The following is a 23788-nucleotide window of genomic DNA, read 5'->3' on the forward strand; positions in this document are numbered from 1 at the left end:
GAGGCAAGATTTGAATTCAGACCCTCTGGTTCCAAAGACAATTCTTTTTTAGTTTTCATTTAGATGTTTATCTTAATTGCTATTTTCAAAATGAATTAGGAAGAGAAATGAACTGTCCTTCTTGGCCGCAGGGTCCCTGTCCAAGAACCAGTAGCTATCTATGTAATAAGCACAGTGCCTCAGTGCCACTATATCCGTCACACTAATATTATATTCACCAAAATAGCAATTAATGCAAAATATTCATTTGTGTATTGTTTTGCATATAACAATGCTATTATTTCTGAGTCAGATTGAATAGGAACTTCCTGAATCCTTCCTCTGATTTCAGTCCCTGCCCTCCTGTAATGAATTGCCCTACTCCTAGCCCCTAATAGTTTTCTCATTGTTCCCAGCCTCCAATCTATCATTGTCCTTCACACCTGTTGTTGTGTAGCATGTTGAGTTGATTACACTTGGAAAAGCTTGAGATTGGGCTTCTTTTTTGTGCACCCAACCTATCCTGGGATTGATTCTAAATATGGACTTCCCAAGGTTTTTCTGCTCTCCCTAGTGCTTTTCTTTCCAGGTAAAGCACCATTTCCTGAAGGTGCCAGGCCTGGCCTCTCCCTCTTGTTTGCTCTTTGTGCTAGTCAGTCCCACTTACCTCTGTGCACAGTCCACCTGGGGTTCTCCTCCCACACAGAGAAGGACAGCCCAAGGCAGCTATGGCTTGGCTCCCTGGATCACTGGTGTTTTGGACAATGGTGACCTTCATCTACCTGACTGGTGAGGAGCTGGGGGCTGTTTGCTGTTTACATGAGTTGGAAGCAGTGATTAGAAGGGAAGGGGGAACACAGATTTACTTCTAAGTTCAGGATCACCCCTATGACAACTTTCTTCCTTCATCTGTCTCAGAAACTGAATAGCTGGAATGCCCCAGAACTGGAGAAGGATGTTGGCTAGACCAACACAATTTTAAAAGGGAGAATTTATTAGAGTAGAATGGGGAGAGGTCTCCTGAAAACTGAGGTTAAATGATGAACGGATTAGGCCCCAAAAGCGGAAGCGACATTTGGGTTGCTGACAAGATTTTTAATAACTCTGGGATTACAGTGTTTTTTCATACTCTAAGGGAAATTCATAGAAACTTACAAACACACCCTCATATCTGGCCCTGTCTTGTTCTCTTTTATCCACAGACCCAGCCTAGCCAGTAGAAGCCCCTCCCTTCCTCCTAGACATTTTTACCTTAAGTTTCAAGGTGGTGTGTGTACATGGGGGTAAAGGGGTAGGGAATGACTCAAATAGCCTGTGCTGGAGTGGAGTGGGGAGTAGGATGTTCTGAGAAGTTCTAGACACCAAGTTTACATTATTTTTGGAAGAGAAGTGGGGAGTTTAGATGGAGTACAGGGTTGGTTTTTGTTTTGTTTTTTGCCCTGGTCTTCTCTTCCTGCTTCCACCCTTCTTGGCTAGGAGCTTAAGTTTCCCCCTATTCCCCTTGGGGTTTCCCCAGCCCCAGGCTGCCCTGTGGAAGTGAAAGTGCCAGTTGAACCCCTGAGCAAACCTGCTGGTGGGACTGCAGAGCTGACCTGTAGTTATTCCACATCTGTGGGAGAAAACTTTGCGCTGAAATGGAGTTTTATCCAGCCTGGTAATCCCCTCTCTTCAGCTGAGACTGTGAGTGTGAACTGGGAGATCTTAAGTCTCCTAGAATGGGATGGAGGTGGAGGGAATAAGGGAAGAGGAAGGCAACTTTGCAATGTAGAGATAGACTCATAGTAATCACTCAGGGAAGGATGTGGTGATGTACCTCCTTTGTATCTACTTAGGTAAAGAAGGAAAATAGCCTCTAGAATATGTGGTCTTCCTACCCTGAGCAGGCAATTTCCTATCTGGACAGGAATCACAAGGGAAAGACTCCATAAATGTCACTGTTTCACATACCCCTTATTCTGTATCTCCTTCCCCCTGAAAAAGTTTGAGGTTCCCTTTCCCTTCTTACCAGCCACTTCTTCTGCCTGTCTAAGGGCACATCTGTTGTCCTTCCCTTACTTGAAAGAAGCAATCCAGATGCCCTCCCGACCTCCCTCTTACCCAACTTTACCTAATCTAGCATATCTATAACCTAACCCTCTCCCAACATCGAAAGATAGTAGAAAGCTAGGAATCTTGCATATAGCAGCTTCTGTGAGAGAATGTGATGGCCACAAAGCCTTTTTGTTCCTATTATAATTCCCATGATAGAGAGAGGCCCATTCTATACAAAATTGTTTATAACTATTCACCTTTCCTTCCATAGTCTTTACCCTAATTAGCTCCGTTGCCTCTTATCTACCCCTTTTACTGTTAAGCAGCTCCAAACTCACCTTGTCCCAGAGAAAATTCAATGTAATAATTTAAATTAAGCTGTTAGTGACATAAATTTGTGACTCGATTTTTGTGTTAATCAGGAGCAGGTCCATTTTAAGACTTCACCTAGGAAGAACAACCCTTAACACATTTAATAGTAAAATTTGAAGCACTATGGGAGGGAGTGTTGGTTCCTGACTTTTGGGAAAGTCATAGAAGTGATAGCCACAAAAATACCATATGTAACTTCCCTTTCTCTGACATTTCTTAAGATCCTATATTTCACCAATAAGGAGCTATATCTGACGGGTCCCCAGGCAAAGAGGGTCACTCTGCTGCAGAATCCCCCTACAGGAGGGGTAGCCACACTTCGACTGTCAGACACTCGATCTTCAGATACTGGAACCTACGTCTGCCAGGTCAACAATCCGCCAGACTTTTACAGCAATGGTCTGGGGCTGATCAATCTCACAGTGCTGGGTAAGAAAGGCCCTATCTGGCAGACCCATGTATACACTCATACACATACAATGTGTGTTTATGTAGTAGGTGTGTGTATGTGTATTTTCCACTTCCTGCTTCCTCCACTATTTCCTCTAGGGTATATAGCTTTGCTCTGAACCTCAAAGTCACCCACTTTAAGAAAATCAAGGAAACATTTCTTTTCCTCCTGAGACAACCTCTCTTGTAGACACTTTGAGATTGGGCAAACCCACTATTATCTGGCATATTTATATTCGCCTTTGATTCAGCTATCAAGATCATTTAGAGAGACTCATTGGGCCCACCCAGACTCTCCTACTAAGGAATGCCGCTTCTATCTTTGCTCTTTCTCTCCTAAAATGAGCATTTAGCTGAGCTCTTCTTCCATAGGCCCAATCCAAGGAAAAAATTCTCATTTCTGGGTTCAGACACCTTTTTTTCCTAAACACAAAGGCAAGAGAGTGGTGTTATGGGAATGAGTCTTTAGTGATCACTAGTTGCCTCCTCATTAAGCACTGATATTTAGTTGTAGCTAGTTGTCTATATTGGATGTTATCTAACTTCCCATAGGAGATAAGGTCTGTATAGTCTTAGGGAGTTGTCTGAAAAGTTTACTTGCCCATGATCAGTCAGTGGTTTTATAGGTGGAACCTGAATCCAGGGTTTCTGATTTTTACCCTCGCTCTTTGTTCATTCTTTCTTTCTTTCTTTCTTTTCTTTTTCTTAGAAAGAATCCTATTCTTTTTCTTTTCTTTTTTTCTTTCTTTCGCAAGAAAATTGGGATTAAATGCCTTGACCAGAGTCACCCACTAATGAGTGTTAGGTGTCTGGGGCCTCATTTGAATTAAGATCCTCCTGTCTTCAGGGGCCAGCGCACCATCTAGCTGCTCCTGTCCAATGTTTCATAGGTGCCATAAACTCAATTCATCCAAAACAAATAAATAATTTCATCATCCCCTACTTTCCTGCTCTCCCCTCACATTCACCCTATTTCCTTTTTCTGTCAAAAGAACTACTTTTGGTGCAGTCACCTAGTTTTGAAACTTTAAAGTCCTACTTGATCTTTACTCTCCCTCTACCTCCCCTTTTCTTAATCACTTGCAAATTCCTCTTAATTTTTACTTCCACACCAATCCTAGAATTAATTTTTCTTTCCAGTCACGCCACAACCACTCTATTTCAAGCTCTCATCATCTATTTCAATAGCATCCTTAATTACTGTCCCTGCCTTCATTTTTTCTTTTCATTAATCCATCTTCCATATAACTGCTAAATCAATATTCCTAAAACAGACCTTCCCTAGACAAAAGCTTCCAAGCACAATTTATTGCCTCTGTGGCAAACTCTTTTTGGCATTAAAACTTTTTTCACAATCTGGCAGTCATTACCTTTCCAGACTTATTACACATTACACCCCTTCAAGTACTCTACAGTCTAGCTAATGGCTCCTATTTTTCTGTTTTTTATACAAAACAATATTTTCCTTATTTCTGATTGCCTCCTCTGTGGAATATATTCTTTTCTTCCTTTCTAATATTCTTCATGTCCTTCACAAGTCAGCTCAGGCACCACTACCTATATGAAGCTTTTCCCCAATTCCTTCTAGCTCCCATTTGTGCCTCTGCACTTCTGTCCCCCCATTATCTTGTATTGATTATATGTATGTTATTGCCAACAGAAAATACAAGTTCCCTGAGGGTAGGGACTGACTGGTTTTTGTATCCTTAGTGTTTGGCTTATAGCAGGTGCCTAATAAATGCTCTGTTGATTAATTCTCACCTAAAACATTTCATCTGCAGTACCCCCGACAAAGCCCACATGTGGACAAAGTGGGCAGATTTCTGTAGGAGGGGGTGCTGCTTTGAGCTGCAGTTCTTCAGGGGGTGCCCCCCGACCTGTGTACACCTGGGTTCGGTTGGGTTCTGTTCCTACACCAGCTCCTGGCAGCATGGTACAAGGTAAGTGTTGGTTGGGGGAGGGTGCGTTGGGGAGAAAAGAGAGTGGAGTTGTGAGAAGTCAATATTTATGATATGGGAAACCAGAATGGCAAGATCTGTCTTTAGGACCACCCAAGAATCTATGTGACTAAGTGATTTGGCTCCTGCTTAGGGTCCTGCAGTTTGGAAAACCTTGATCACCCTTTTATTTGATACCCTATGCTCTTACTGTTAAGAAGCAGCATAACATAATGGATAGGGCATGGTTTGGACTTTGAGGCATAAAGTCCTGGGCTCAAATCTTGTTTCAGACACTTAGCTGTGTGAGCATGGGCACATAAGCCCTCTGTGCTTCTCAGTTTCTTGATTTTTAAAATGAGAAGGTTGGGGTTGATGGCCACTAAGGGCCCTTCTAAGCCTGGATCTATGCTCTTATGACTATTAATGCCTAACCACTGTGCTTAGTGGAGAGGAGGAGGGGAAGTGGCCATGATTGGAAAAGGCTGTAGCAGGGCTTGGGACATAAGGGGTGGATAGCACAGGAGAGTCTGACAGAGGCAGCCCCTGTAACTTATACCAACAAACTGCAGTCTGTTCCTGAGTGCCCCAACCACCTGGTTTTTCTGTGTCCGATGGACGAAGCTACTCTATCACGTCTCCTCTTTCCTTTTTGTAGATGAGATCTCTGGTCGGCTCATCCTCACCAACCTTTCTCTCACTTCCTCCGGAGTCTATCGCTGTGTGGCTGCCAATCAGTTAGGCAGTGCTTTCTGTGAACTGACCCTTGAAGTGGCTGGTATGGGGATAGAACTCTGACTTTTCTATCTTGAAAGATACAGGATTGGGGAGGCTTGCAGTGGAGAATATGTTAAAGGTGGGGCTGTACAAGATGGTTAACAGCAAGATTTTTCTTTGAGTGTCCTCTGAGTTTTGTTTCTTCTCAGACCCTTCCAAGGGCCGGGTTGCAGGGGCTGTGATAGGTATCCTCCTGGGTTTGCTGTTCTTGGTGATAGGTGTATTCTGCCTACTGAAGTTCCAGAAGCAGAGGAGTAAGAAGCCAACAGAGATATATGGGGGCAATGACCTTAGGTGAGGAGGCTGGAGGTGGGAAGAGGAAGGGAAAGGGTGGTGTCAGGTTAGGGTACACCAGAGCACCCCAGAGGCAACATCCCTACCACATGTTACCCTCCTACGGGATATTTAAGGACTGGTAAGAGTCAAGAAGGGCAACTGAGCTGGAAATTTTGCCCAGGAAAATTGAGAGATAATAGGTTTGAATCTGGATTCATGTAGATTCCAAACCTGGGGCATTTTTGAGCGGGGTAATTGGTCCTGGGGGCATATATATCTATCTATTGAAGAGAGGGGGCTGAAAGGGTGAAGTTTAGAAGAACTCTCTCCTTTAGCCACAGGTAGTAGTTCTAAGGGTTCAAGGGGAAAGCTGGAAAACAGAAAAGATGACCATCTCTGGTTTTATTTGAGAATTTGTTGTTCTTCCATCAGAGAGGATGCCAAGGCCCCAGGGGTTTATGACTCACTACCCCGGAGAGGCAATTCAGATGTTGGGCTACTGGAGAGGTCCCCTTCTGCCAGCACTGTGACCACCACCAAGTCCAAGCTCCCCATGATTGTGTGACAACCTCTCATGCTTTTCTGCTTCTTTCCTCTGGGATTTGGATTTATAAATTAAATGTCTTATCTTATCTCTGGCTTTTTTCTTTAAGGAATGGCTGAATCAGGGGATAGAATGGGTCTAACCTCTCTGGAACCTTGGGATAGAAAGTAAGAGACTACCTGGAGTTGTTGCATGGAAAGTGTGCTCAAGATGTCCATCAATCTATCCAGATCATCTAGATACATCCCACCCTCACATGTTGGTAGAGGTTTCCAGCCATATTTTGGAATCCAGGCCACGTCACTTACAAACTATTGGGCTCAGTCACTTAAACCTTTCTTTCAGTTTCCTTATCTATAAAATGGGGATACTTGTACTACCTGTCTTGCAGGGCTGTCAGAAAATTTCTTTGTATTTCTGAAAAGTTCTAAGTCAGGTTGGGGCTAGTCCAGGCCAGGGCCTTCCCTCTCCTTAAGCCCATCCCAACCCCTTCTCGAGGGTAGCCCGGAACACTTGGACATTCCTCTTTATTTGTTCACATTCCAACCCAGAGCGGTCACATGCACACACGAAAATTTAAAAACCCTTCTGCCACAGCCCCAGGAGCCCGACTCGGGGCTGGGCGGGCAGGGCAGGGGGCGGGGCAGATTCTGACTCCCCCCACACCGCCTCTCGAATACCTCGGCCTAGGAGTTTGCATAACAAGAAGAGTTGGAGAGGTGGTCCCGGGATGCGCAGCAGTGGAGGCGAGGGGGACAGGGTTGTGGAATGGGCTCAGGAGTGGAAATTTCAGGCAGGCGTGGGACTGGGCGTGCAATATCCATCACTTCAGAAGACCTCTGGAACGGGAACCCGCTCCTTCTCCCATCAACCAGAAGAGGATCTCGCCCAGAAGGGTTCCGGCACCCCCAAAAGCCTCCCCTCACCCCGAGTGTGTAAACTGGGGACCGCCTGTGGAGGAGCAGAAGGCCCAAAGTCTTGGAGCTTGGGTGGGCTGGGTGGGGATGGTTACAGCAGCATAATGAGAATGGGTGGGGGGCAGGCATACCCCTCGGCTTCCCACAAAAACAAACAGGGTTTCCTTAGAGGGAGCACACACACAAAGGGACTACTTGGGGGCGCTCTCAGCAATCCGCAGAGAGAAAGCGAAGAGGAGCTTAGCAAAGTTGATGGTGAGTTCATGCAGGGCGGGTGCGCTGCGGAGGTGGAGCGGGTTAGGCGAAACGAGGAGATGGAGGAAAGGAGGACAAACGGAGAGGAGAGGGATAAAGAAGATAGGGAAATCAGGTCCCTTTTCAGACTGGAGAACAGGTAGAGTGACTCCGAAAGGAGCCGGCCCGAAGGGGAGGGGTCTCCCGGTGGCGTGTGGGCTCCTGAGGCTGGCAGGAGAGGTGGGGGAAGGAGTCACAAACATTGCAAGGAAGTCTTGTCACTGCGAAGGGGACGTGGCATCCATCTCACCTAGGGAACTGCGGAGGGAGAACCTCTGAACATCATCGCCTCCTGTTCCCCCCACTCGTCCCCATTCCTCCCCCCAGCTGGGGTCAGAAGCTGTTGCTTCCCCCCCCTTCTTCTTGCGCCCCCGCAAAGATGCCAAGGAGATTAGCCTCAGAGGAGGATGCCTGGGACTTCCACTTATCCAGAAACTGCTCCCCACCCCCCAACCCCCAGTCATTGAACTGAAATGACCTACCCAAGAGAAAGAAATTGCGTATGTTTGAATCGCTGTGTATGCCAGTGGCCCCAAGTGTGTAATTCCGTTTGTACGTCTGTCCAGGTGTGTATGCTGTCTCTGTCTCTGGGTCACCGACAGTTTTCACAGCATTCCCTTCCCCCAACCATCGCCTCCCCCTCAGCCCCCTCCACCTCCCCCAGCCCTGGCAGCAGCAGGTGGTGTCTCCTAGCCTTGGAATTGAAGAAAAAGGAGAGGAAGGATTTGACACCTCCCACGGACAGACACGCCCCCTCCCGACAAAGATACTAATACACCCCGGCTGATACTAGCACAACTCCAGCCCCTCCCGAGTAACACAATAATTACCTTAGAAAACAGTCAGTTCACTTTCGGTTGAGGGGCGATGAAGGGTTGAGAGGTAAAGAAAGAAAAACAGGTGAGCTTACTGAATCCACAGGGCCTTTTCCTCCTCCCCACCATGCAGCCAGTCATCTGGGCTAGGGATTTCGGCCTTCCTCCCCCCGCCCCGATATCCCTCTAGACCCCGGGGTAACACGATTAGCCGCCCTTCTCTTGGGACATCGGGAGCAGAAGGGTCCCAAGTGAGCGGAGGGCTGAAATGGGAGTGGAAGGAATACTAATGCTGGGAAAACCGGGAAAGGGTTGGGGATAGATGGTGACACTTGGCTCTCACCTGGCTTAGTCTCCACTGGGGCCGCCTCCCGCGCCTCCCCGGGCGCCTCCAGAGCCACCCGCCCCTCCGGGGCCTGGGCCCTTCCGTGCTCGCTCCCCACTCTTGATCTTCTTCCGCGCCATGTGGCCTCGGAAACTCGCTTGGATTTTGGCAGCTGCCGCGTTGGCGCCAGGATCGTCCAAAGGGATGTCCAAGATGTCATCGTCCGGCTTGGAACAAGCGCTCTCCTAGGGAATTGGGAGGGGAAAGGAGAATTGTGCTTGGATGGGGTGTGGTTGGAGATCAGGAATGAGAAGAAACTCCAGCTGGGAAGGGAGACATCGAGAACCAGAGGGTCTTGGGAGACGGGGCTTCCTAGAGACTTGGGAAGGGGACCTTCTTGGGGTGAACTGAGTCAAGGTATTTAGGGATCTGGACTGCAGACAAGAATAGATGGGAAGGAATAGCACAGGAAGGAGGGTACCGGGGGTGGGAACCTGCACATTGGAAACCTGGATGGAGAATAGCCCCTAAGGGACTGGAGAGGTCCCGGAGTGGTCCTGGAGTCTCTCTGGCCACACCCTTTTAGGAAAGGAAGCCTAAGGCTTGGGGCTGGAAATTCTGCCAACTGGAATTAGGAGATGGGGGAGGATCTGGATAGCCAGTAAAACTTGGAGAAGCAAAAACAACAGGAAACGAGGCAGGAAGCATAGCTCCCTCTCCCGGTTCTGACCCCCCCCCAAGACCCACTTGATCAGAGAATCGATCTAGTGAGAGTCTAGTCAGAGTAATCTATAACCACCCAACTTTAAAATCCCTCTGGGCATATGGCTTTGTTAGCTGTGATAAAGAGATTGAGCTATATGATATCTGAGATATCTTTCAGCTACAAGGGATCCAGGTTAGAGAATCCAGAACTGTAGAGAATCAGCAACATTTTCCTTATTTGGGGACTAGGTGTGATTGGGGTTCTTGTCAAAGGAGCCATTTAAAAGAAGCATTTTGTTTTAAATCAAATGCTTTAATAGCAGCCAACAACAATAAATGGGAGTTGGATTCTCTACATCTTTCAATCAATGATGGTACCATAAAAATGGAATCTGCTGTAGAATCTTTTCTAATACTTTCATCAACAATGGTTTCCACTCGACGGAGATTATGGTCATAATAATTTTGTAGCGATATAAAGAGGGCATATGGGTTAATTTTTATTGATCTGAATAGGCTTCAAGTCTTACTGATGAATTTTGAAGGAGAAATTGCTTAGAGAATGTCCATAGAGAGACATAATGACCAGGAAAAAAGGAGGACTGGTTCATTAACAAAATCAGGGAATAATTTTAGGGATAAACCACACATTTCACTGGTATAGATAGAATGTCAAGACATCTAGAGAAAACCTCCAAGATAGTGGAGCTCACCCTTCCCCTCTCCCTTCCTTCTGGTGGAGGATATGTCACTGACAACAACACCGAAAGAGAAAAGCAGATGGATTGCAATCAGCCTTTAGGGAGAGAGTTCACAATTGAAGAGATTTAGGTAACTGAAAAAGTGAATTAAGGAGATTGTATAGGATCACACAGATTTAGATAATAGATTTGGCTCACAGAACCTCAAGGAGTTTGAGTATCTCAGCTACAGCCAAAAGAATTTGGACCTCTAGTAGTTCCATCAAGAGAGAAAGAAAGAGAGAGAGAGAGAGAGAGAGAGAGAGAGAGAGAGAGAGAGAGAGAGAGAGTATTTTTAAGTCCAGATGGGAAAAGCAGCAGAGGAAAAAACTCATTTCCACCCACTAAAGAGAAGAAGGAAATATAAACTGGAGCAGAAAGGCCTGTGGTGTGTGTGTGTGTATGGGAGAATGAATCAGGGACAACATGAAATATGAATAAATTGAACTACAATGCTAGATGAAGCAAATTTTTTAAAAGAGATTCTTCATTTGGAGCCTGAGAATAGATTTCTGAAAGTCCATGAACTTGGATGGGGAAAAAAAAATTATATTTTTATTTTCACTAACTTTTTTTTTTTTGGTACTTATATTTATTTTAATTTATTTATTTAAAAATATTATTCTGAGGAGTCCACAACAGACTGCCTAAGGGATCCAAGACATAACAAAGGTTAATTACCCCTAGTCTAAGGCTCTTTTGACCTCCAAAGACCACATAGAATCATGGCCTCCCTAAAAGTTGTATTTAGGCATAACTGGGGATGCAGGAGGTGAGACAATGGTATTAATCACATCACATTAATCCAGAATAGATTGGATTTCAATTCAAGGAGCTTATGTAGTTTGTGCTTCTCCTTCTCAGAGTTAGTTTTATTTTGAAGTATGTAAGTTGGGTTTTGTCATGTCATTTCTAGCAACTTTTCTCCAGTTTTTAAAGGGACTTTTTTGTCTTATCATTTATATGTATATGGGAGGTTAGGGTAGGGGGAATTTGTTGGACATATGACCACTGGCACTACTTTCACACCATTTCTTGTTGTGACAGCATTAATTATTAAGTCTTCTATACTATGTTATATTTGTCTCAAATATTTTGGGAGCAGGTAAAAAAGAAACTGCAAGTTAGAATTTAGTCAATTGGATTTGGAGATTGCTTTCCCATAGTTTCTCTTCTTGGAAGAGGGGATAGGGTGAATGTATTTGAGACTGAAGTGTGGAGGATGATCTCCCTGGAGCAGAAAAAAAAAAAAAAAAAAAAAAAAAAAACAAGTTAAGACACCGAGTTGAGGGAAAGAAGAAGATAAGATATATGTAAGCCTCTTCTTTCTCTGGAGTTTCAGTAGACCACTTCCTTTGGTTCTTATTAACATGGTTGCTAGGGATTTGGACAATATCAGTTTAAATTCTGTGCACACTCAGTCTAATTTTACGTAAAAGGTCAATACTAACACTTCTGAAATATATTTATCATGCTCCTTATTCCCATTTTCAACCCCTTTTCTGGCTCTGCCACTCTATCTTAAGGTTTTTTTAAATGGCACTTAAGTTTTAACCTTATATGTTATCTTAATAAAATATTCCTATCTTTATTAAAAAAGCTAGAATGGCAACACTGGCCCCTCTATCTTCTTTGGTTTAGAACATCCTCTAGTTTTTAAACGGACCCTTCTTTCTCTTTCTTAGATCCCTAGGATCAAGGGTCAGTCTTTTACCCCCACTTCCCAAATTCTCAAGTGTGATTTTTCTGCTTCAGAGCTGGACGCACAATGATCACTACTAGTCCTACTCTCCAGAACCCTAGCAACTCTAAAGGAATAAGGTTGGGGGTGGAGGGAGAAGTCCCAGAAGGATTGAATCTACCAAAGCCAGAGTCAGAGTGAAAACCTGCAATAAAGAGCAAAAGCCTTCCCTCTACCTCACCTCCTCCTGGCATCTCTTTTCAATCCTCAAGGACCAGCTAGCCCAATTGAAGAGAAAGGAAAGAAAGAAAGGGGAGGGTCTCAATTCCGAGGTGGTTCAGTGGCTATGATTCTAGTGGCTTCATTTGGGCCACCTCAATTTTACCTAGCAGGAGCTAGGGAAAGACGGAGGTAGTTGGAAGGGAAGAAGGGTAGGAGTGATGAGGTATATATTTTCATATGAAATGAACAGTAAGCAAGACAGAAAACTTTGGAAATGAATACTTATAATGCTTGCATCAACAGGAAAGGCACTTCCCTCTCAACCCTCTTTGCCTTGGGAGGTCTAGCCTTTTTCTTTTTAATATCAAGGGGAAGTAAAGAACAAAGCAGGGCTGGGCCTTATCCCAAATTCTATAGTCAGAACCAGTAGGAAATTGTGGAACGGGGAGAGAAGAGGAAGGACAAGGTGGGATAAGACTCAGGGTTGAGATTAAATAGAATCTAGAGCTCTTAAGAGATTTTTTTGGCCCAATTTTCTCATTTTACAAATGAGAAACTTGGGCTTAGAGATTTACTGTGATTTACCCGTGGTCAGAAACCCTGTCAATGGCAGACTTGAGACTAGAAACCAAGTATCCTAATTCCAATTCCATTCATACACTATTTACTCTTAAATACTCAAGAAGTCCTTTATGGCTTTTCTTGCCTGTTCCAGTTCTTGTATGGAATTCAATAGTATTCTCTAATAGCCACTTCTCCTGTGGAGAAGAATGAGGAATGAAACCTGTATTCCAGCTATATACTTGCTCTACAATTCAACCATACCTGAGCCCCTCAGCCCCTGTCTTCTTCCCTGCCCCACCCTTCAATCTGTGTCCATACTTTCTTTTTCCAGAACAGGAGCAAAGCTAACTCACTGCTCACAATCTGGGAACATTTATTTATCCAGTTTACCTGACAAATGTAGGAGAATAGAGAATACAGTGAAGGGCCCAAAGAAGGGGAATCCCTCTGATGTAGGGGTTTATGTGTGTGTGTGTATGTAGTGGTGGTAGTGAAGGTGTGAAGTGGGAGTGGGGGAGGTGACCCAGTTCTGGAGCCCTCTTAAATTTTCAAGGCTATTGGGCTATAGGAATGACTGTAGTATTAATGAGAGTTCCTAATTTCTCTCAGCAATCTCCTTACCCTCATCAAAATTCTTTTCAGGCATGGCTTTAGCTGGACTATTCTGTGGTGTACAATTTAGGTAACATCCTCTGGATCCCAAATGATAGGGAAATAAAGCAAATTCTCTAGTTACTCCAGGGGAGTAAGGTTAATACGGGAGAAAGATTCACTGAGGCAATGGAAAGAGGTTGCTCTGGGAGTTATGAAGAGTTGATTTAAAATCTTGCTTCAGATAATTCTTAGCTGTGCAAATCACTCTAATCTCTCTCCCTCAGTTTCCTCATCTGTAAATGGGGATAACAGTGCCAACATCATAGGGTTGTTGTGAGGATCAATAAAATAATACATGTAAAGCACTTTGCAAATTTAAAAATACTGTACAAATTCTAAATATTATATTCCTCTTCCAGTACTAAAATTCTTCAGTTATGGCATCTGTACTCTTTGTTCTCACCTTTCAGCTCATTTTGTTGTTCAGGAAACCATATTTTCTCTCTCAAACCCTCTCCTCTTCCCCACTCCTTTCAGCAACTAGAACTACTGACTGGTGGCACTTGTTAGTGGCAAGACTCCCTTTTTACAACATTCAGATGATTATTAAGCCATTTCTGGACAACTAATAATATATTTATCCACGATATTTGTTCCTTTCTTCTTCCAGATCCTACCATACCTAAAAAAAAAAAAAAAAACCAACCTCTTCCCTCTTTTCCTCAATTTTCTTCTCTCCTTTTCCTGGTATTCTCACAGAACTGGACCATTCTTTCCACGTTAAACCTTTCTCTCCCCACTGCCTGATCTCCGTTTTGAGAGACAGAGGCTCTGAGTTCATAATCCTCTCGATGTGCAATTCTACTGATCTAGACTAATGAAAAGGTGTGAATAAAGTAAGATAATTCAGACCGTTCCCGGGGCAGCTAGACAAATTCTTATTTGCTACGTTCTGATTTCTTATGTGGGTGGATGATAAATTACAGATATTTCCTTCCTCGCCTGCAGAGACCTCTGGAGGTCACCTCATCCAATCCCCCCCGCCCCCTTCCCTGAAGAGAAGAGGGGGAAAGGAACGAGGATAGAACACTTTCATCCAGATTGTTTCTCGTCCACGATCAGCATTAACCAATTAACTGATTACTCCCACCTAGAGCATAGTTGGACTCGGGAGACTGGCAGTAGGTGGAGACTACCCCACCTACAAATTCCCAGGGAGAGATCCACCACAATCTTCTCGTTCTCGTGGCTTCCTACCCTTCTTTCTCCGAAAGGGTCTCCTGCCAGTCTAACCTCGGTCCTGCCGCAGCTTCACTAAGTAAAGACTACGGTCTATTCCGGCCGGGGAAGTCCGACCATGAAAAAATAAATAAATAACCACAACTGCCGTCTCCGCAGAATCGTTCTTAGGATTTGGAAGCTTAGCGGGGGCGCCCCCGCGCCCCCCCCCCAATTTCCCCCCGAGCAGCTACCTTTGCCCCCTAACTGATGTCCCAATTCCTTTCTTGGGGTCGCCCACCCCTCAGGTCCCACATGCCCTATTTTAGGGTGCCTCGGGGGACCCCCGGCTCGGTTGGCCCAAAGCCCCCTCAGACCCCACCTCTGGTGGTCCTTGTATTTACCGTGCAGCAATCCATCCCGACCGCAGGGCTGGGCTGGGCGGGGCTGGGGGCGGGGGCGGGGGCGGTGTGCGGTCCGACGCGCTTCGGGGACTCGGGTTGCCCGGCTCAGAGTGCAAAATCCGCTCCCGACTCTATTCCTCTCTCTCCCGCGCTCTGGGCTGCTCTGGGATGTAACCTGAACCCCACAGTAGGATAGCCAATCAGGAAGAGTCTTAGCGTGAGTGGGCGGAGGAGAGGCGAGGCTACGTCTCGAGGCTCCGCCCTTTTTATACCCTCTCTTCTCCCCCTCCTCATCACCCCTACCGGTAGCAGCCCCGGCCCCTCCACCTACCCACCTTCCTCTATTCCTCCTACACGCCCGCAGCCTCCCGAACTCCCAGGGAATAACCCCCACACTCTTGCTCCCCATTACGGCAGACTGGCAGACAAGGAGTACGGGAAACCGGACAGACATAACAGTTACCTCAGGCTCCAGCTCCCCCCGAGAGATGGCCCCCCACTTTTTGTTTTCCATCCCTCAGAGATGTGCCTCCCCCGATCATTTCTTCCATCTTCTCCGTTCTCACTCGAATCCCCAAAGTAAACACACACAGACCTCATACCAAAATATCAGCTGTCTCCTCTTCATATCCAGTACAGGGTGGATCTATTCTTCCTACAAGTTATGAAGACCAGTGATGGACGCATAATCATACACAAATACTCAAAAATTCAGATACCCCACAAGGAGCTGTACACACACTCACTGCTGTACTTTAAATAGATTAGCTGAAATACACTTAGGCTCCCTTCCCCCAAAACGCACATATCCTGCTCAGAAAGACACATATGCAATTGCGACCTGCAGATTTGTGATACACAGGCTACAGGGTAATGCGAAATACATTTTCCTTTTGCATATGATATATATATATATATATTTGTAGGAAAGAATATTCAAAAATCAACTCCCCATTATTCCTTACATCTATCAAGAAAGCTGTCTTCCCAGAATTTATTGCGTCCCTACCCCTTGCTGTAGGGGAAGTTCCCTCAAAATCCGAGAAATCCTTTGCTTTTAAATACACACCTGCCCTTGCCCTTTCCTGTACATCTAAAGAAGAAAGCCATCATAACCTAAAGCACAGTGAATTATCAGAATTCCATTTATCTCTCTGGGATCCTGGAAGTGTTAGGGGGAGGATGCAGTCAGTATTTGAAAAGCTGGGGGGAAGGAATTTGTGGGGAAATCTACATAGGAAGGAAAATCTCATGTCTTTTACCTTAGGCTATCACTTTCAGAGATGTAGGGCTGGTAATGGTGCAGAATATACTATGGATAAGGGTAAGATGTGTGTAAGAAAAATGGAAAATTCTAAATCAAGAACCTAAAGGAGGGAGAGAGAGAATTGCTGATAGGGCCATTCAGGGAAGAAAGAAGATAGGTGATGGAGTTCTGGAGATGCCTTGTAATTAAGATTAAGTAGAGGGTGGAAAAGCATAGGTTGATTCTGAAAGGATAAGATATGAGTTTTTGGGACCAAAGGAAAAGAAAAGAAGATCTAATTGTGAGCAAGGGTAGGGATAGAAATTAATTAGCTTGGTCCCTCAAAACTAAATTGATGCCGAGTTTCCAAAGTTTTAGAGTTATGAGAGACTTCTCCATCCTCTTCTTCCCCTTCTCCTCTTTCCCCTCCCCCCCCCCAGTTTATTGAAGACCCAATCATGTAGTGAGAATGCAGTCAGTTCTTGGTACAAAATACCATTTTCTGACTCTAATAAACCATAACTTGCCTAAGGGGCTCACACCTCTTACCTAGCTGATTGGGAGTAGATGTAGCCTTAGGTTAGATAACTCCCTGATGGACTCTATCTCTAGGGTCCTGTGGGGATGGAAGGGGAAGTGGGAAGGTAGGTATCAGGCCCAGTCTCTGTGCTTCTCTCTTCCTAATTTAGAACTGAGGAGTTTTGGGATTTGGTGAGTTTGCAGTAAAGTCTCCCAAGTTGCTAGGCAACCTTCCTCTGCAGGCTGTGCTGCCTCCTGGTCCCTCTTCCTGCTGGTCAGAGCTGGTGAGGGGGTGTCTTTGCAGTGAATCCCCCAGCCCCCTTATACCTGTAGCACTATCCCTTTTTCCTACATAAACATTGTGGTGTCTGAGTTGGGGAGTGGGGGGAGGAAAGTGGTCTCTCTAAAAAGTCTCAAGCCTACGGGAGAGTGGATATTGTGGTAACTGTCAGCCCAGTGACACAATCAACACCACAGCAACAGCCCACTCCAAGCACCCACGCTACACTGGCCATGGTTCCTGCCCTGGGGGATGGGATGTCTCCAAGATGGGACTAGACATGGCAGAAGATATACATATGCAGAGAGATAGACACATAGATATCCCTCCCCCCACGCCCACAGACACATGCACAGATACAGAGTCACTGGCAGACATAGACTATTGGATACGTGTGCATAAAGACAGTCATGGACACTGCAATTATCTTAACATGTTTACAGAGACAAAGACACAAAGCTGTACTTGGTGTTTCATGGACACCGCTGCTGTGGTCAAAACTGCAAAGGGAGGGTCTTCTCTTACTAGATGGAAAGAATCTACAATTAAATAAAATAAGCATTTATTAGGTACCTGATGTGTGACATGCACTGAACTAGGCACTGAGGGTTCGGAGACAACAATAAAACTATTTCTAACCTGGAGGTTTTCACGGTCTAAAGAGAATGAGGGCGGGGCGGGGAGAAGGACATGTATACACAGATAAAATAAAAAAAAAAATTACAAAGTGATTTAGGGGAATCAGAAAAAGCCACCGATCTGAGATCTGAAGGGAGAAAGGATTTCAAGAGAAGCAGAGAAACGATATTCCAGACATGGGAGAAAGGTATGATGGCAGGAGCTGGAATGTTATCTACAAGGAGTAGCAAATTGGCCAGATTGGCTGGAATATAGTTCATGAGGGGGAATGGTGTGAAATAATTCTATAGAAGTATATTGAAGCTAGATTGGGAAGAGCTTTAAAAAGCCAGACAAAGGCAAGGGACAGGGAAGTGCCAGGCACTGTGCTAAGCTCTTAACAAATATTATCTAACTTAATTCTCATAACAGTTCTATAAGGCAAATGACCACATTTTACAGATGAAGAAATTGAGGTAAAGATTAAATGATTTGTCTAGGATCATTGCATGGTCACCATTGTGCTTTAGGAATATCAATTTGGCAGCTGTGGGAAAGAGATCAGAAGGGGGAGATAATGACCCAAATTAGGAGGCTGTCATAAAAAGCTCAGGTGAGCGATGATGAGAACTGGAACCAAGGAAGTTAAAATATAATTGGCGAGGGGCAGCTAGGTGGCGCAGTGCATAGAGCACCAGCCCTGAAGTCAGGAGTATCTGAGTTCAAATGTGACCTCAGACAACTTAACACTTTCTAGATGTGTGATCCTCGGCAAGTCACTAAACCCTAGTTGCTTAAAAAAAAAAAAAAAAAAAAAAAAAAAAGATACAATTGCCGAGGAGATAGATGCTAGACATTTGTCAGTAGAATTGACAATACTTAGCAACTAATTGGATATGGTGGTTTGGGGGACAATCAAGAGTCAAAGATGATGTTTAAGTTGAAACTGGAGTGACTGGCAAGATTTAGTTCCATTCCAGAAATTGGGAATTAGGAAGGAGTGGTTTTTTTAAAATATATAAAGCTTTTTATTTTCAAAACATGCATAGATAGTTTTCAACATCCACCCTTACAAAGCCTTGTGTTCCAAATTTTTTTCCCTCTCCCTTCTCCCCACCACCTCCCCTAGACTTCAAGTAATCCAGTATGTTAAACAGGAGCTGTTATGTTCTTCTATACATATTTCCACAATTATCATGCCACACAAGAAAAATCAGATCAAAAAGGAAAAAAAATGAGAAAAAAACAAAATACAAGCAAACAACAACAAAAAAAGTAAAAATGCTCTGTTGTGATCCACACTCAAGTTCCCATAGTCTTCTCTCTGGGTATAAATGGCTGTCTTCATCAAAAGATCATTGGAACTGGCCTGAATCACCTCACTATTGAAATGAGCCTCATCCATCATTGTTGCCTTGTACAATGTTCTACTGGTTCTACTCATTTCATTTTTCATGTAAGTCTCTCCAGACTTCTCTGAAATCATCTTATTGGGTCCTTTTGTACAAAACAATAATATTCCATAATATTCATATACCACAACTCATTCAGCCATTCTTCAACTGATGGGCATCCACTCAGCTTTCAGTAAGGAGTGGATTTTGAGAGGAAGATGAGTTCTGTTCAGGACATGTTGAGTTTGAAATACCTACAATACAACTTGGTCTAACAAGTACTTGGTGTGTGGAACAGAAGAGAAATGAAGATTAAATATGTAGAACTGGGAATCATCAGTATATGGGTAATAACTGGACTTAAGAAAGTCAATGAAATAATCAAGGGAAAAATGTGAAGAGAGAATAAAAAAGACTCTTAGAAAGAACCGTGGGCAACTTAGAGGTCACAGGATCACCCAACTACTAAATGTCTGAGATAAGTAAACATTTATTAAGTGCCTACTATGTGCCTGGCACTATACTAAGCACCGGAGTCAAACTCCAATCCTTCTACTTCCAAATCCATTGTCCATCTGGTACCTCTGTAGTACTGAGAAGGGCCAACAGAAGAAGTATATACATAGGTCACAGTGTTGTGGATAGTAAATCAGTAAAAGGATGGATTTGTAGGCCACATTTTTCAGAAGAGAATAATTGAGGTCTTTCTTCTCTTTCTCAAGCCTATAAGAAGAATCAAATCAGTGTCTTCATGATACACATTTTTCTTAATGTCAGCTTAGTGAAACATAATAATTGCCATGGGATCCACCTTCCTGCAGTCCTGTGTAGACTTTGCTGCCACACCAAAATTCAAAGGGACATCTTTCATAGTATACACCAGTCCTTGAAACTATTAGTATTTTCTGTGTTTGGACCCAGGCCAGACTTCAGTCCATGTAGTTGTTCAGTCATTTTCAGTTACAATTCTTTGTGATCCTTTTTGGGGTTTTCTTGGCAAAGACACTGGAGTAGTTTATCATTTCCTTCTCCAGCTCATTTTACAGATGAGGAAACTGAGGCAAACAGAGTTAAGTAACTTGGCCAGGATCACACAGCTAGTAAGTATCTGAGGTCAGATTTGAACTCAGGAAGATGAGTCTCATCAGGCCTGACACTCCATCCACTGCCCCAACTCCTTGCCTGTTAACATATGATTCTATTCCAGTTTTTACCCATACTTTATGTCTTGCATAAGGTGCCACGTAATTCAGGGCAGTAATGAGCAATCTGAACTTTTCCCAAAGCAGGTCCCCAGAGGCACCAGCTTCTCCAGGGAGATATTGATTGCCAGTTTAAGAATCTTCTTACTTACATTACAGATGATTTTCATGGAGCTACAGTAGGTGCCATCAGGTCTACAAACAATTAAATACATTTTCCAATGTATTTCAAGAGTTTCTAGGTGCAAGTCTCTAGTCAGGGGCTGCATTTTGCCAATAACCAGAATTTTAAAGAGAATATAGTTGATGAGGTCCCAAATAATTAGAGCATTGATAGAATGCTCTAATCTCAAGGAGATAGAACTCCTTGAGACAAGCAGGGAAGGGCACTGATGGAGGTCAGTTCAACCTTATAGTCCTCTGGGGAAGTCGAGGGTCGCCCCACCTTGCTATGCCCAGTCAGAAATCTGGGTTATATCAAACTCCTGAAGTTCAATTTCTCCTATAAACCAGTCCATGGCTTGCGCCATCTTTGCTGACTCCCCTTTGGAGTTTAGCACTCAGCCTTATCACCCAGCGTGCCTCATGGTGTCATTCCCCCACGTGCCTCATGGTGTCTCTCCTCTCATTCCCCCACCATACCTCAAAGGTATCTTTCTCCTTGTGGCTAAATTTTCTTTTAGGGTGCTAAATCCTACTTCCACCTCATGGAATAGTTCCTTTATCCTGGTTAGCTGTGAATTCCACTAGGGAACTTGTCCTTTCCATTGCTCATTGTTAAAACCCCTTTCCTTGCTAACTATACACTTCCCCAACTCTATTTCATATTTACCACTCCTAGTATCTATTATATCTCTTCGTTTTGTCTAACTCTTCTAAATAAACCTGCCTTTTACCCAAGAGAATGGTCATTGTGAATTCTTCATATGATCGAACCCCACCATTTGGAGCTTATAACAATTTCTTTTTTTTTATGGGCTCATTGAATTATTATTTGCTTTATTATTTTTTTTCTTATAACAATTTCTAAACTCCAAACACATTATTTGGAATTAAGAATTGCCCTCCTAAATCACATCATAGTGAGGTTAAAGCAAGGGTTATAGACTAGAAAGTAAGGGAGAGGTAAAGTGACTAGAGAACAGAATACTGAGAGAAATGATTATTAAATAACCAAATAATTGGGAAGATCCAAGATATTTTTCTTTTTTAAGGAAATCTCTGACTTGGTCCAAAAATTTGCCTCACCTAAATCTTAGGTTAAATTGTTTTCCCATGAACAATTTACAAAGAATTTAATGGGGTGAATTTTTGCCCATGTGTTCTATTCTGGCTTGGGTGAGGGTAGAGGTGGGGGTAGGTCCTTTTTCTAGATTGCTTGAGACTAGGAGTGGTCTGGTTATAAATGACATAATCAAAATCACATCTTCCGGATCTCCATAATAATATTCATTCTTCTTATTATTAACTTATCAGAGTTGATTTCCATAGTCTTCCAAATGATCATAAGTGACAAGAAAGGACTGATTTCTCTTTGCTCATAGAAAGAAAAACACACGAGTCCATTTTATAGACTACTTGCTAAGTGTAGTTAATAAAATTGATTATAATTTACCCTGAAACTGTGTCTTAGAAAGTTTCACTTGCTACAGTTAGGACAAAAAATATATTTAGGAGAGATGATGATGGAAGCATAGGTCAAAATAAGATAAAGTAATTTTAGAGTTAGGTAGAATACATGACAATGAGATTAAGGGTAGCTGAGGTGGAGTGTGTGGTAGGTCATGGGAGTTGAGGAGGCTGATGAACTATTTTAGGATGCAGATATAAGGACAAGGGATTGGGATGATCTGTGACTTGAAGTACTGAATTCCTTGAGAAAGGAGGGAGGATGATTGGAAGGTGAGTAGATAACTTCCACCAAGATTTGGAAGTCATGGTAATCTAGATGGAGTGATTCTATAAAATGAGGAGAAAGCTGAATGATGGTGGCAAGGGGATGACCTGGAAGTGACAGGTAAAGAGCACAGGTAAACTTACTCCTCTTTCTGATCCATTGTACTGGAGAACACAATGGAAGTTACATCTGAGAACTAGTTCAGTGGTTTTGGGGAAGAGCCAAATTTTTTTGAAGAAGAGAATGGATTGTGAGAAAAGGGAAAATATGAGAAAGGGCAGTTTTCTACCAATAGAAAGAAGGCACAATGAAAGGGAAGGAAAGCACTGATAAGAATTAGGAGTAGTGTTGAAGTAAATTGGGATGAGGGAGCAGGGACTGGCAGCAGAAGAGAGTGCACCTGCAGGCTAGATTCAGAATCCCAGGCATTTGTAGGAAATGAGAGTTTGCTAGCATAGAACAATAAATGGTTATGAACTTTTGGGTAGCAAAGGGATCTATGACCTAGGCTCCAGCTAAGCTGGTGATTCGGTTTTCTTTAGTGTGTGGAGAGGTGTTGAGACCCTGTATCTGGGATGATGTAAGTGGTCCAAGAAACTTGCTTGTGTAGGTTGGTCAGGATGGTCAGAAATTGATAGGTTTTGGTTTCTAGGCCTTTACTGATTATGAAGTGATTCTTTTATTCATTCTCCATCATTAATAGAGACAACTCTTTTCTACCTTAGGTTTTTTTTTGGGGGGGTCTATTGGTTCTCTTCCTGTCTTTACTAGCTCATCATCAATATCATGTTCCCTAACTAACTGTGGATATTCCTCAAGTCTCTGTCCTGGCCCTTATTTTCTTTTTCTACATATTTTTCTATATACCTCAAACATCTTATTAATCATAATGTAATAATTGATAATAAATAATATAATTATAATAAACATTGTAATTAAATGTCATGTTGTATTAATTATAAATATAATAATAATTCTAATATACAGAGATGTATATATCCAATTCCAGTCTCTCCTTTGAATATCAGTCCTGTATGTCAATTACTTATTGGGTATTTCAAAGTTGTACCAGAGACATCTTAAAATTCATTTGTCCAAAACAGAACTCATTTTTTCCTCTCAAATACAACTTTAAAACTTCTCTATTTATTTCACAGCACCATTAGGTTCCTCTAGCACCCCAAGTTCATAACCTTGGTGTTATCCTCTATTCCTCAACACACACACACACACACACACACACACACACACACACACATTATCCCCTTATTAGAATTTAAGCTTCTTGAAAGTAGGCTTATGTATTTGTATACTCCTTAGCAGGCACCACACCTGACATGTTGTAGGCTCCTAATAAATGCAACAAGTATTTGTTAACTTATTTATTAATATTAACTTTGCCAATAATTTACCAGCATTTATTTATTAATTCTCCTTTTCTTATTTGTATTCCCTAGCACTCCGTCCAATCTCTGGCACATAGCAGACACTTAAAAATGTTTAATGATTGATTAGTTGATGTCTTGGTTCTTAATTTTTTTCATCTATAAACAAAGGATGCCAGTCCCTGATCCCTCATCCCAATTTACCTCAACACTACTCCTAATTCTTATCAGTGCTTTTCTCCCCTTTCATTGTGCCTTCTTTCTATTGGTAGCAAACTGCCCTTCCTTCCTTCCTTCCTTCCTTCCTTCCTTCCTTCCTTCCTTCCTTCCTTCCTTCCTTCCTTCCTTCCTTCCTTCCTTCCTTCCTTCCTCCCTCCCTCCCTCCCTCCCTTCTCTCTCTCT

At 43.4% G+C, this 23788-nt stretch overlaps 2 protein-coding genes across 2 annotated transcripts; one reads left to right on the plus strand and one right to left on the minus strand.

The window, feature by feature from the left end:
* The first annotated feature begins 41 nt into the window (after positions 1-41).
* VSIG2 (V-set and immunoglobulin domain containing 2) lies at positions 42-6387 on the plus strand. Its single transcript, XM_023499536.2, has 7 exons — positions 42-768; positions 1496-1659; positions 2604-2811; positions 4614-4772; positions 5428-5547; positions 5696-5840; positions 6255-6387. The coding sequence occupies exons 1-7, from the start codon at positions 708-710 to the stop codon at positions 6385-6387; spliced, it is 990 nt and encodes a 329-aa protein (XP_023355304.1). The 5' UTR covers positions 42-707.
* Positions 6388-6875: 488 nt separating this feature from the next.
* NRGN (neurogranin) lies at positions 6876-15555 on the minus strand. Its single transcript, XM_023499537.2, has 5 exons — positions 15448-15555; positions 14846-15020; positions 8736-8962; positions 8408-8427; positions 6876-7835 (listed from the first exon to the last, which is right to left on the minus strand). Exons 2-3 carry the CDS (start codon positions 14858-14860, stop codon positions 8741-8743), a joined length of 237 nt encoding a protein of 78 aa, XP_023355305.1. The 5' UTR covers positions 14861-15020; positions 15448-15555; the 3' UTR covers positions 6876-7835; positions 8408-8427; positions 8736-8740.
* Between the last annotated feature and the right edge of the window lie 8233 nt (positions 15556-23788).

The sequence above is a fragment of the Sarcophilus harrisii genome, chromosome 3 (assembly GCF_902635505.1).
Source record: "Sarcophilus harrisii chromosome 3, mSarHar1.11, whole genome shotgun sequence".
Lineage (NCBI taxonomy): Eukaryota > Metazoa > Chordata > Mammalia > Dasyuromorphia > Dasyuridae > Sarcophilus > Sarcophilus harrisii.